General features: G+C 57.9%; 3 protein-coding genes across 3 annotated transcripts; 1 reads left to right on the top strand and 2 right to left on the bottom strand.

The window, feature by feature from the left end:
• Positions 1-350: 350 nt before the first annotated feature.
• GMORB2_1281 (Ca2+ regulator and membrane fusion protein Fig1) lies at positions 351-1,268 on the top strand (the record flags this gene model as incomplete). The annotated part of the gene is made up of 3 exons (XM_035463263.1): positions 351-384; positions 457-784; positions 899-1,268. The coding sequence occupies 3 exons, from the start codon at positions 351-353 to the stop codon at positions 1,266-1,268; spliced, it is 732 nt and encodes a 243-aa protein (XP_035324687.1).
• Positions 1,269-2,096: 828 nt separating this feature from the next.
• On the bottom strand, positions 2,097-5,603 carry GMORB2_1280 (mannosyl-oligosaccharide alpha-1,2-mannosidase; the record flags this gene model as incomplete). The annotated part of the gene is made up of 4 exons (XM_035463262.1): positions 2,097-2,406; positions 2,497-2,514; positions 3,376-4,010; positions 4,104-5,603. The coding sequence occupies 4 exons, from the start codon at positions 5,601-5,603 to the stop codon at positions 2,097-2,099; spliced, it is 2,463 nt and encodes an 820-aa protein (XP_035324686.1).
• A 1,054-nt stretch (positions 5,604-6,657) lies between these two features.
• GMORB2_1279 (uncharacterized protein) lies at positions 6,658-11,557 on the bottom strand (the record flags this gene model as incomplete). Its single annotated transcript, XM_035463261.1, has 5 exons — positions 6,658-6,787; positions 6,901-7,691; positions 7,758-9,250; positions 9,401-10,526; positions 10,622-11,557. The coding sequence occupies 5 exons, from the start codon at positions 11,555-11,557 to the stop codon at positions 6,658-6,660; spliced, it is 4,476 nt and encodes a 1,491-aa protein (XP_035324685.1).
• Positions 11,558-11,819: the final 262 nt, after the last annotated feature.

The raw sequence follows: 11,819 nt of genomic DNA, 5'->3' as shown, positions 1-11,819 counted from the left end.
CCCCCCCCCCCCCCCCCCCCCCCCCGTTGGCAGCTGCGCTCGCCCAAGAAGCTTTACTGGCTGAGAGGCCCGGAGGCGATCACCGTCTCATAGGATATAACCTCCCTTCCCCAGTGAAGCGCCGGCCCCTGAGGGTGCTGGTGCTAATCAGCCACTGCTATGAGCAGTAGCAGTAGCTCCAGCAGCAGCGGGAAGACTCGCTTCGGGATGCCCAGGCGGCTCCGACTCGGATGGTCCCGTGAGTCAGATTGATGCCCCGGATCCCGTCGGAATGCTTCTGTTTTTGTGCTAACCTGGTGACATGTGATCTCAAAGGGTTCTTGCCGTTCCTGGGTTACCACCACGTGCTCATGATTCTCATTGCCGTTGCCATCATCCTGCTATGTGAGTTGCTTCGATACGAACGGAGACGACGGAAGGATCCGATAGAGAACAGACGAGACTGACAAAACACAGCATTGCTTCTCGCCGGATGCTCCTCCTCCTCGCCCCTGATCCCCTCCATCTTCCTCCTCTCCCTCTACTACAAGGGCTACGAGGCCACCCCCGACACCGCTCAGGTCGACTACAACGTCCACACCGCCATCGCCAACATTGCCGGAGACGCCCATCTGCAGGCCCGAGTCGGCTACTTTGGCATCTGCATCAACCCCGACGGAGGATCCTGGCTGTGCAGTAACAATGCCACGGCCCTGGCCAACGAGGTGGCGGTGGACCAGGACCCTCTCAACCTCATCTGGTTGGCAGCTCAGTTCAAGGATATGATTGTCTTTCCCTATCTCATGTGAGTTGTCCTCCCCGCTCTGCTCCGACGTCCTGTGGAGACCACATTACCCTCTGCTGCCTCGACACCGTCCGCCCGACAAGCTCACACACAGATGCTGACTATACCCCACAGCATCATTGCCATCATCTTCGCCTTTGTCTGCTTCATCCTCCTAGCCACGTTTCCCGGTTGGCACGAGGAGGAAGATTCCGAGGGCTCCGAGCGCGACGTCAAGCCATTTCCCTCGCGTCCGGTATCGCAGGTCTCCCTCGCCATCATCTTCGTCGCCTCCATCTTCATCCTAGTGTCGGTCCTGTGGCAGCACACAGCATCGGTAGCCGCATCCGTCATTGCCCAAGATTTCGGAAACGGTTCGGTCAAGTCGGGCGTCGGGACCAGCGCAATGGTCATGGGATGGTTCTCGTTCACCCTCCTGATCATCGTCACCATCGGTCTCCTCGTCATGATATTGAGTATCCGCGTGCTAAGTCAAATGGCTTAACAAGACACGGACATTTTTTCTTCCTTTTCAAAAAGAGATATGACGAATGGCATGAAACAAGAACAAGATTTCTTGGGGGGTAAAAAAAGGGAGGATGGATAATGCCGTCTCAACATGTGTATATGGAAGACTTTGAGACTGAAGGGTAATGACACGAATATTTTCTTTCCTTTTCTCTATTCCTTCTTCTTCTCTTGCAGCACCGGAGTTCTTGATATTTATTTCTTTATCATTCTTTTTCCTCTTCTTTTTTTCTTTTTCTTTTTCCTGTTTGACTCCGTGGCGTTTATGATTGCTTTACAAGAACAAACGCTCTAGGTTTCAATTGTCACGGTACATGTTATGGAAGAAAGAGATATATGGTTTCTACGTCTAGGGAGGAATTCGACTCTCTCTTCTCTGATGAGAATGGAAGGGGATTTGTTTCATTGCATTTGGAGACGAAAGACATGTTGCGCGCTTGGACTGTAAATTAGATAAAATCAACATTAGTATGCACATATTGTTGTATTGTGCCTTTGTCCCGTGTAGATGTCATCATGACGACCAAGTGAATGCCTCAAAGATGAATGGAAGATACTTTATGTAGTGATACAAGTATAACTAAGTATACACCATACAAGACAAGAAAATTCCGTATGAATATATCCCAAGGCAAGACAAAAAAGAAAGAGTCAACCAAGCAAGCTGCCAACTGATGAGTGCAGCAGTGGAAATTAAAACAGATTGTATGATATAATTACAGCCCAGTCAATTCTCATCATGACGGCGAATTTGAGCAAAAATAATGATAACCCCCCTCCCTCAAAAAAAAAGGGACATTGTAATCTATGCAGTAGAAGCGAAAGCAGGCCTTTTGAAGGGATGAGCCTCAGTGTTGAGGACCCAGTCATCGAGACTGATGACGTCTGGCTCAGAAAAGAGTAGGTAGTAGTACTTGAGCGTCTCGGCGATCCAGAAGCTCTCCATCTCGTCACGGAGGGAGGGGACCTCGTCCGTCACGTCGTCGACTGCGCTGTTGGCAAGCTCGGTCCGGGAGGCTCGCACCGTGGCGTCGAACATTGTCCAGCCCTTGTCCATCCAAGTGGCGTCGCCTGTGATGCGGTACATGTACCAGACTGATTCAATGGCTTCGGGTCTGTGGTGGTGTCAGTGTGTGTGTGCTTGGGAGAGAGAGAGAGAGAGAGAGAGAGAGAAAAGAGAAAAGAGAGAGGAAAAAGGAACATACCTCAGGAGATAGTTGGTCCTGTCGAGCTCGGTGAAACCGGGGGGAAGCCCTTCACGTCTGATACGGGCCTCGGCGTACTCCTCGTGAGTCAGAGGCCTGTCGCCGTCAAAGTCGGTATCATAGTCCTTTGTCTTGGACGATGTTCGCTCAGGAGGGGTGAATTTGGGCACAGACTTGATGGAAGAGTCCGAGGTGTCCTTTGAAGAGTCCGAGGTGTCCTTTGAAGAGTCCGAGGTGTCCTTTGAAGAGTCCGAGGTGTCCTTTGAAGAGTCCGAGGTGTCTTTGGAATAGGTGGAGGTGTCCTTGGAAGAGTCCTGGGAAGAAGGGAAAGCGTCCTTGGGGGATGAAGCCTCCTCGGTCCCACCCGTGCTGATCTTCTTCTTCAGCGAGTCGGGAATCTCAGACGCCTTGTCGTCGATATCCTTGGATGACGGAGGCAGCACAGCAGCCCTCTTGTCGAGGCCGTCCGACTTCATCGACTTGTCCGTCGACTTGACGGATGACTTGCCCGACGACTTGCCCGAGGAAGGAGAAGACACCGACGTCAGATCGGCATCCTCGTCTGTGCCGTACTGGTCGGCAGCATCCTGCAGCTTCTCGGCCTCCTTGATCTTGTCGGGATCGCTGCTCCCACCAGACGAGCTGGTCTTGTCGGCCATCTCCGAGATGATGTCCAGGTCTGGAGCGCCGATGGCACCGGCCAGGACCTCGGACGGCTTCTGGAGCTGCGGGGTGCTCTTGGCCTTGCTGCTGGAGCTGCTGCTGCTGCTGCCGCTGCTGCCGCTGCTGCTAGAGCCGACGTCCATGGGTCCATTCTTCTCTTCCCACATGGCCACCTGCATGTCCCTCCAACTCTTGGCCTGGTCGAGCTTGATGTACCAGGCCGTCTGGTTAAACTGGCACTTGTCTAGCGTCTCGCACGGCATGACGTGGGCCGTCTCGGGCATCAGACCCGAGGGCATGAGTTGGTAGGCCCAGACGCACCCGTCCGTCAGCTTCTTGGCCATCTCGACGTCGGCTTCGCGTTCAAAGATCCGTCCGCCGAGACCGTACATGGCTCCGATGAAGCACGTCAGGTGGGAAATCTCAAACTGTGGGCTGGGCTTGTCCTTCTCGTGGTTGTTGAACGACACCGACGCTGGGAACACAACGTCCCAGTCGTCGTCGGCCATCGGCCGGTACAGGAGCCACTCGTTGACGGCGTCGACCGAGTCCTCGTACAGCTTCTGGTACTTGGCCTCCAGGCCACCTAGCAGCAGGTATTCCTTGGGGAAGTACTCGTAAGCAGAGTCCTGGCCGCCGCCCATGGAGAAGCTCTGGTAGCCCATACCGGCTGGCACGAGGCCCTGGGGCACGCAGTCCCACTTGGACTTCTGACCGTTGGCCGCTACGGGGCCCTGCTGGTTCTGGGAGGAGAAGGAAGATGGGGGAGGATCGCTCTTTTCGGGTGCCGTCTTCTCTTCCGCGACGACGGCCCTCCTGGACAGCCTGTCATCTTCGTCGGGGATCTTGTCCTTGCCGGTGCCGGAAACGTAGCCTACGGGCTCGGTGCTGCGCAGGCTGTCATCGAGCTGCTGCTGAGCCTCCTTGCTGACATTCTCCTCGACCGTCGTCGCTGTCTTGTTGCAGCCCGAGGCGTCGATGGCCTCGGGGAAGAGGCCGGGGATGCGCGTGCCTTCGGCCTGCATGTCGACCAGGCCGTTGGTGATGCGGTCGATGGCGTCGTAGTACTTGTCCTCGCCCGTCACCTGGGACAGGCGGGTGAACTCCATGGACAGCGTTGCCAGCTCGGCGATGCCCACGCGACCGGCGCGGTGGGGCTGCGAGGCAAACTGCGGCTGCCACTGGTAGTACAGGATGGGCATGCGGTTAGGCGTGTCAAAGATGCCCATGAGGATCTCACCCAGCTCGACCGCCTTGTCCAGGAGCACCCCGTGGCCACCGGCGGCCCCGCCGCTGACGTCGTAGGCGCCCAGCAGGCCGCCCAGGTAGCGGATCGTCGTCTCGAAGACGGGGATGTCGTTGCGCGGTGTCCAGGTAAAGTCAATCTCGGCCACGGCCTCGACAGCCTCTTCGAACTCGGCCTTCAGACCGGCGATCCACAGCGTGTCTAGCGAGTCGACTAGGGTGGCACCCCAGCCACCAAAGGGGTCGCGAAACTTGCCCGACAGGGGCGACAGCTCGTCGTGCATCCATGCATTCTTCCTGTAGCCCTTCCAGCTGCGCTCAATCTCCTTCTGCACGCGCTTCAGCCTGTCTTGGCGCGTCTTCTTGGCCTTCTCCGACTCCGCGCCAAAGTTGTGCTGGATCTTGGGGATCTTGGCGGGCTTGCCGGTGGGGAGGGGAATGATGGATTCTTCGGGTAGCGGAAAGTTCTCGGGCATCTTCTCCCAGTGAATCCTTTCGCTTCCCAGCAGAGCCTTGTTGGTGGAGTCGTGCGGGGGGTTCTTCCACTGGACGTCGAGGCTCTCCTTGGGGGTAGACTCCTCGGAGGAAGGCTCCTCGAAGGAAGACTCCTTTGAGGAGGGCTCATTGGAGAAGGAGCTACTGCCGAAACCGCTGCCAGAACCGCTATCATGACTGCTGCCGGAACCGCTAACCAGATTGCTGCCGCTCTTATCCGACTTGGCCTCATCGTCCAGGTCGTTGTATGAAGAGTCCTTTCCGGACGTCGACCCCTGCGTCTTATCCTTGGAAGAGGGAGACTTGTCAACTTCAGGGGAGGCATTCAGCTCGGGGATCTTGACCTCGCTGCTGTCCTCGTCGGAACTATGGGTGGTGCTGCCGGGCTTCTTCCCCTTCTCCAGGGACTCGGTCGGGCTCGAGAGGTCGTACTTGTCATCCTTATATTCTGTCGATTGACGGTCGACATCGACGGCGGCGGCGGGAGCAGTGGCAGCGGGAGCGTGGACATTCTCGACGGCAGGCTCGTAGTCTGGCGGAGGGGGGCTTTGGCCAGCAGTCGGGGGCTTCTCGTACTCGTGGGTGTGCAGGCTGTCGTAGACAGGAGAGCTGTCATAGGAGTTTTGAAAGGCGCGATAGAGCATAAAGACGATGACGATGGCACAAAAGGTCAGCAGACGCTGACGACGGATCGGTGAAGGCATGACGTTGATGGCTTTTCGAAAGCCGGACAGGACGTCCTTCCGCGGGGAGTGTCAAGGGTAAAAGGTCCAATGAATTCAAATCAGAATGGAATCTATAAAAATGGAACAAGAACCAAAGACTAGCATCCCGCCCCTATAGATGCTTCGGCTTTTTCGATTTAAAGAGAAGAGGAGAAGTAGAAGAAGGAGAAGGAGAAGAAAAAGGAAAAAAGAAAAAAACCCCCAGTAAAGGACAACGAAACCGACGTTTCGAAATAGCTTGTCAGGAGAAGAAAAAAAGGATGGCTCAAATGCCTTCCCCCCCCCCCGACAGATAGTGGATAGAATGGAGTTGGGGGGAACTCGGTACGACGTATTATTCCATAACTCTAGCCTCCCATTATGGCCCACAATAAGGTTGATGCGAGGCTTGTTTCCTCCCTGGGTAAGCCGGGGGCTGAACAAGGGTGTACTTTGTACGGACCATGTACCTTCTCTCTCCACCTTTTGACTGAGGAGCGACGGGATGCAGCATGGCAAGGGTGAACGGCTGAGTGTGAGACAGTCGGAGTGAGATTCGGCCCGAATCATTCGGGAGAGAGACACTCTCGACTCGGGGTTCATAGATGAAGGAGAGACGATGAAGATGAAAACATGGCCATTTTGAGAATCTTGGTGTTGAACGTTTGCCAAGGTCCTTTAGCTGTGAATCCAGATATTAGTAAGGGACTTGCACGGTTGGCTTAGTCATCGCGACAGAGCATGTACCGCTCTATCATACATGGGGGACTCCCTTATCACAGACATGAGGGGGTCAGTCTTGATAGCCTCGTATTTACATCAAGACTCGGCATAAATCCAAGTATAGATGATCAGTTGAAAGACATAAATAACATGTGATATATCGAATCGATACAGACAGCAAGAGCCCATGCATAGCAAGACACAGTCCAAGAATAAACGCCGTCGCTGTAAAGACTGAAGATGTATGTAGACCAGGGAGTATATACGTCGTACAATAAATACTATTGTGGGAATAGTACGGAGTAGCCATAAGGAGACAAGATAGGGAAGATCAATCACTCCTAAATGTCCCCTTAATCTTGGCATACAGCTCAGTGTCGAAAAAGTTGTAATCGGGATCCCAGTTGCAAAAGGGATGTTGCGAGAGGAGAACGTCGGCTGTAGGGCGGTCGAACGGGTTTCTGTAATGGGTGTTAGCGTCTCTCCTCTCTCCTCTTCCTTTGCCTCCCTCTCTTGTCCTTCCTTCATCTCTTGATGATATCCTCCTCTTGATGACATCTATGAATCTACTCACACTTGGAAACAGTCCATCATGAAGGCCACAGGCAAAGGCCCGAGCGTCTCCTGTACATCCTCGGGGATAGGCGGCGTCTCCCCGTTGGCGAGCTTGTAGATGGCACCCACGGCCTCCTCTCTGCTCCACGGCCTCCGACCGGCAAACATCTCGAGTACGACGCACCCGAGACTCCAGATATCCACCTTGGCGCTGTACCCTTCCCCTTGGGACCGGATCACCTCGGGCGCCATCCAGAAGACGGAGCCCTGCATCGAGTTTGTCTTGTCGTTGCCGTAGATGTTGTCCGTCTTCTTGGAGATGCCAAAGTCCGAGATCTTGCACGTGCCGTCCAGGTCCAGCAGGATGTTGTCCGCCTTCAGATCCCGGTGAAGGATACCCTCGCGGTGCAGGTACGCCAGCCCCGACAGCGTCTGCCGCGTCAGGGACGACACCACCGACTCCTCGAACTTGCCGTGCTTGCGGAGACACGATCCGATGCTACCACCGGAAATGTACTCGAGGAAGATGCTGATGCTCGCCTCCTTGCGCTCGCAGCCTAGGTACTGCACAATGTTGACGTGGTCCAAGTGCTGCATCGTGTCAATCTCCTGGTCTAGCGCCGCCACCATCTCCCTCATCTTGGCCTTGTCGCCCGCCGCCGCTCGCGGGTTCACCTCGACTTCCTTGACCGCTAGGAATTCTCCCGTCGTCGCATTCATACCGAGGTATACGCGTCCGTACGTTCCCTTTCCGATCAGCTGGCCCTTGAACCACCGAAACGTCGTCTGCCGAGTCGGCAGCGGGCTGGTCTGCGATATGGGCATAGGAGGAGGCGCCGCCATCGTCATGCTCCCCCTCTCAGGCCGGATCTGCACGATGTTGGCGTTGAACATCTTAGTGCTCTTGCGCCGCATAATCTTGGCGTTGGCGCTGCTGTCCCTGGCCTGCCCCGTATTGGAGCTGGCCGGCAGCGGGCTCATGTTGTCCGAGAAGCGTGTGTATCGCTTGTTGGCCACCTCACGGATCGACTTCATCCGACCTAGACCCGTAGCCGCTGCCCGCCGGCTGCCACCACCCTTGTTGGACAGCGAGCCCGTCCGTCTGTCGGCCTTTAGCGTCGACTCGTCCGATCCCAGCGTGTCGCCGTCGTTGTATACGGACATCTGCCGCGCATGGTGCGAGTCCTTGGCCGCATTGTCCATTGCCGTAGACGGTATCGGCGTTGTCGGCTCCATGCCGCTGCCCGCATTACCACTGCTGCCACCATCGCCGCCGGCTTCATCGTTCTCTGGGATCGACGGCGCTATGTCGCCCTCAACCGTCTCATCCAGCACGGGTTGGTCGAGATCGAGATTGGGGAAGAAGTCGTCGAGGTTGCTGAGCAGCGCGTCTGTGGGGGGACGGTTGGCCCACACGTCCACCTCCTTGAACGACTTCCTGCGGTTGAGCTTATTCTGCGTGTCCTCGGACGAGTCGGATCGCGGCGTCCCCGGTGCCCGGCGCCCGCTGCTGGCACCGTGATCGTCGGTGCTGTGCGTCGTCGCCGCGCTAATGGGCGACATGGGCGACGTAAACGATACGGAGAGCGTCTTCTTCTTGGGCACGTCCAGCGTGAGATCTGGTCTCTTGCCACGCAGCCCGCCCGGCTTGCGGTCCATTCCAGACGCGTTCGCATCTGGCTCCTTTTCATTGCGTCTCGACGTAGGCATGATGGCAAACAGCCCATCATCTGACTCATCGTCGCTGTCGTCATCCTGTGCCGGTTCGGCTGCTGTGTTCCCTGTGCTTGAGGAGAATGAAATGTCGGGCTCGTTGAAGCCCGTATCTTCCGTGTTCCAGCTCTCGTCTCTAGACGGCTTGGTCGGCGGCGTCGGCGGCGCCGGCGGCGCCGGCGGCGACTCGGAGCCCAATTTAGCAGGAGCTGTGGCAACGTTAGCCTCGTCACGTCTCAATGACCCCACAGGGTACGACGACTGTTCACCTTGCTGCTGAGGCTTCTGCTCCGCCTGTACTCCCCGATGCGGCGAGACCCCTCTGCCACTAGCAGAGGACTGTCCGACGGCACCGAGGCTCCTGCCAACGCCGACGAGGAGGGCTCCGATCCCCTCGCTAGGTTGTGGCGGCGACATAGCTTTCTTGCCCTTCTCCGCCTCGGGCGCCGACGCGGTGCTGCTAGCCCCAGTACTGTGCCGTTCATTACTTCCGGACTTCCTCCTGAGCGAGTCCGCCTTTCTCTGCGTGACGGATGGGTCGCTAGGCGGGGCGGGTGCGCGCCTCTGGGGCAGGAAGTGGTCGACCTTCTTGTCCTCAAAGGGCGACTCACGGGGCTGATCGAAATCGACGCGTCTGCTTCCCATAATACCATAGCCTGTAACGGTAGGCTCAAGCTTGGTAGGGCTCTCCTTTCTGTTGTTGCTGTTACTGCTGCTGTTGGTGTTGTTGGTGTTATTGTTGCTGCTGCTACTGCTGCTGAGTAGGCCGCCGCCATCATTTTTCAGCTTGCGGTTCATGTAGTTACGCTGCTGCCGGTCAATCTCAGCCTTGTATTCGGTCGAGTCCTGCGCGAGGTCCTTTTCGGACACGTGCTCGCTCGTGCCCGTGTTCACGCGCGAGCTGGGGGGCGACGAGCTGGACCGCTGTCTGGCGCTGCCCGAGAGCTCCTCCAGTCCGTTCCGCGAGGCTATCGCCAAGTCGGGCGCGACGTACACGGGGGATGGCACAGGCGGGGCAGGGCGGACGAAGAACTTGAGCGAGCCGACCGTGTCGGCAAAGGCGCGTTTGGTGTTAAGAAGCTTATTATCGTCCAGCACGTCGGTGTGGTCAAAGGTACCGAGCTCTGTCTTATAGAAGGCGAAATTGGAGTAGTCGCTCAGGCCCAGATTGATGCACACATCGCGCCGGATGTCAATGGCCGTGTTGGCTCCCGTGATGTCGCACATGCGGTAATTCCAGTAATCGGTCGTGGCCAGCACGTAGATCCTTGTCGACCGGACGTGCTTGGTCGCCGACATGAAGTCGCCCTGCGGACCGGGCAGGTGCGGGTCGCTAGCCTGCGCCGCCCGGTTGGCAAACGACAACGGCGACTCCACCTCATCGGGGGAGGTCGCTTCGTCCTTGGTGCTGGGCTTCTTCTTGCGCAGGAATCCGAGGCCTAACCGGCTTTTCTGATCCTTGTGCCAGTGCGACGGCTCAGGGCCGGCAGACCGGTCGGCACTGTCGAGAGGCGACTGTCGCGTGCGCCCTTCACTGTACAGGCGGCCGGACGATGCAGAGGAAGGGAGAACATCTGGCTGTCCATCACCATAGTGCGCGGCATTGGACGCCGTGGATTCCGAGCTGAGGCGCGAGCGGTGGCCAAACCTGCTCTGGGCAGGCGAAGACGACAGGACCGGCGTTGTGAGGCTGGGACCGAGGGGACCCTGCTGCGCCGGGCTCCCATTGGGACTGTCGGTGCGCGTGCTGCGGAAAGGTCCGCTGTCACCTTGTTCGTTCGTAATGGGGGTTCCGCGACGCGCGCTCTCGGTATCGATACTCTTGAGGAAGGCCCCCGTGGCCTTGCCGTTGCCGCTATGCGACATATTGGGTGTCCTCTGCGAGTATCGTCGTTCGGTGAAGCCGGGGCCGGGGAAGCTATTTAGAGGTGTCTGGGAGGGGCTTTGTCAGTGAAGCCCATCCGGGAGTGCAAGGCAGTAGCCGTTACAAAGGGAGGGAGGGAGGGGAGGGGGGGGGGGGAGCTCACATTAGGCGACTCCGAAGGATCAGTACCAGCGCTGGGAAGAGTAGCACCGGCGTCCTTCTGTCCGCCACCGACCTTGGGGGACGGGTCACTAGCGCCAGGTCTCCTTGGAACGATGCTCCGGATGAGGCGGCGCAGCCTCCTCCCCTCGCCCCTCTCGCGCGTCTCGTCCCACTCGGTGTTGCTGTGCAAGCACTGCGACCTCAGACGCGGGTAGACGTGCTGGTGCATCATTCCGTAGCTGCCCCTGCTGGTACCAATTTCGAGGAACTGCGCGCCATGGAGGTTGAGCCCCTTGAATGTCTCCTGCCACTCCTTAGAAAACTGGTTCTTGGACAGCCATAGCAGGACGGTTTCAGGTTGCCACTGAGCAGCGATCTCGGGCGGTATAGAGCTTGCAGATGAAGCAGCCGACGCTGTGGTTGTCGTGGTATCGGAGGTGCAGGTTCCACTGCCACCAGCAGTAGCAACGGCGGCGGCGGCGGCGGCGGCGGCGCCCGCCGAAGCTCTCCCCTGGGCGTTCCCGGGCTGCAGGATGGCTGGGTGGTCCTCGAGCGGGGTGGTAGCGGTGTTGCTGCTGCTGCTGTTGTTGTTGTTGTTGCTGTTGCTGTTATTATTATTATTATTATTCATGGTGCTATCGGCGCTGACGGTCGTCTGCGAGGTATTTCCCGTGGACGATGACAGCCACGAGTTGTTGGAGCTAGCGGCCGTCGAGGATACGTCGTCGGAGGCGAAGCCTGGGAGCCCGGGGACGTCGCCGTACGTGTCGCCGGTGGGGACGTAGGTGGCGCTCATAGCCAGCGGGTTCTGAGCGTGAAACTGAGGGTTATACGGGTGGTGGCCCGAGGTGCCGACACCACCGCCACCGGGCGGAGGGGGAGGGGGGATGTTGTTGGCGAAGCCCGGGCGTGCGCCGTACGGAGGGGGCCATGACATCTGCTGCTGCGGTCCAGTCTGCTGTCCTTGTCCCTGTTGTTGAGGCAGCGGCGGAGGAGGAGGAGGAGGTGCGGGTCCTACAGGTGGAGGGGGAGGTATCACGGTCGTCGTCGTGCCAGCTTGACCAGGGACGTATCGAGGGGGAGGGGGAGGGATGTTGATCATAGGTTGCTGCTGCTGCTGCTGCTGCTGTTGCGACGACATGGGCGGCGGAGGAGGCACCTGAAAGGGCCGGGAGAGGTCGTTGCCCGAGCCATGTCTC

Source organism: Geosmithia morbida (genome assembly GCF_012550715.1).
Source record: "Geosmithia morbida isolate 1262 chromosome Unknown scaffold_1, whole genome shotgun sequence".
In the NCBI taxonomy this organism is placed as follows: domain Eukaryota; kingdom Fungi; phylum Ascomycota; class Sordariomycetes; order Hypocreales; family Bionectriaceae; genus Geosmithia; species Geosmithia morbida.
The sequence above is the reverse complement of the archived record's forward strand: the minus strand, read 5'-3'. Positions and strand labels throughout refer to the sequence as shown.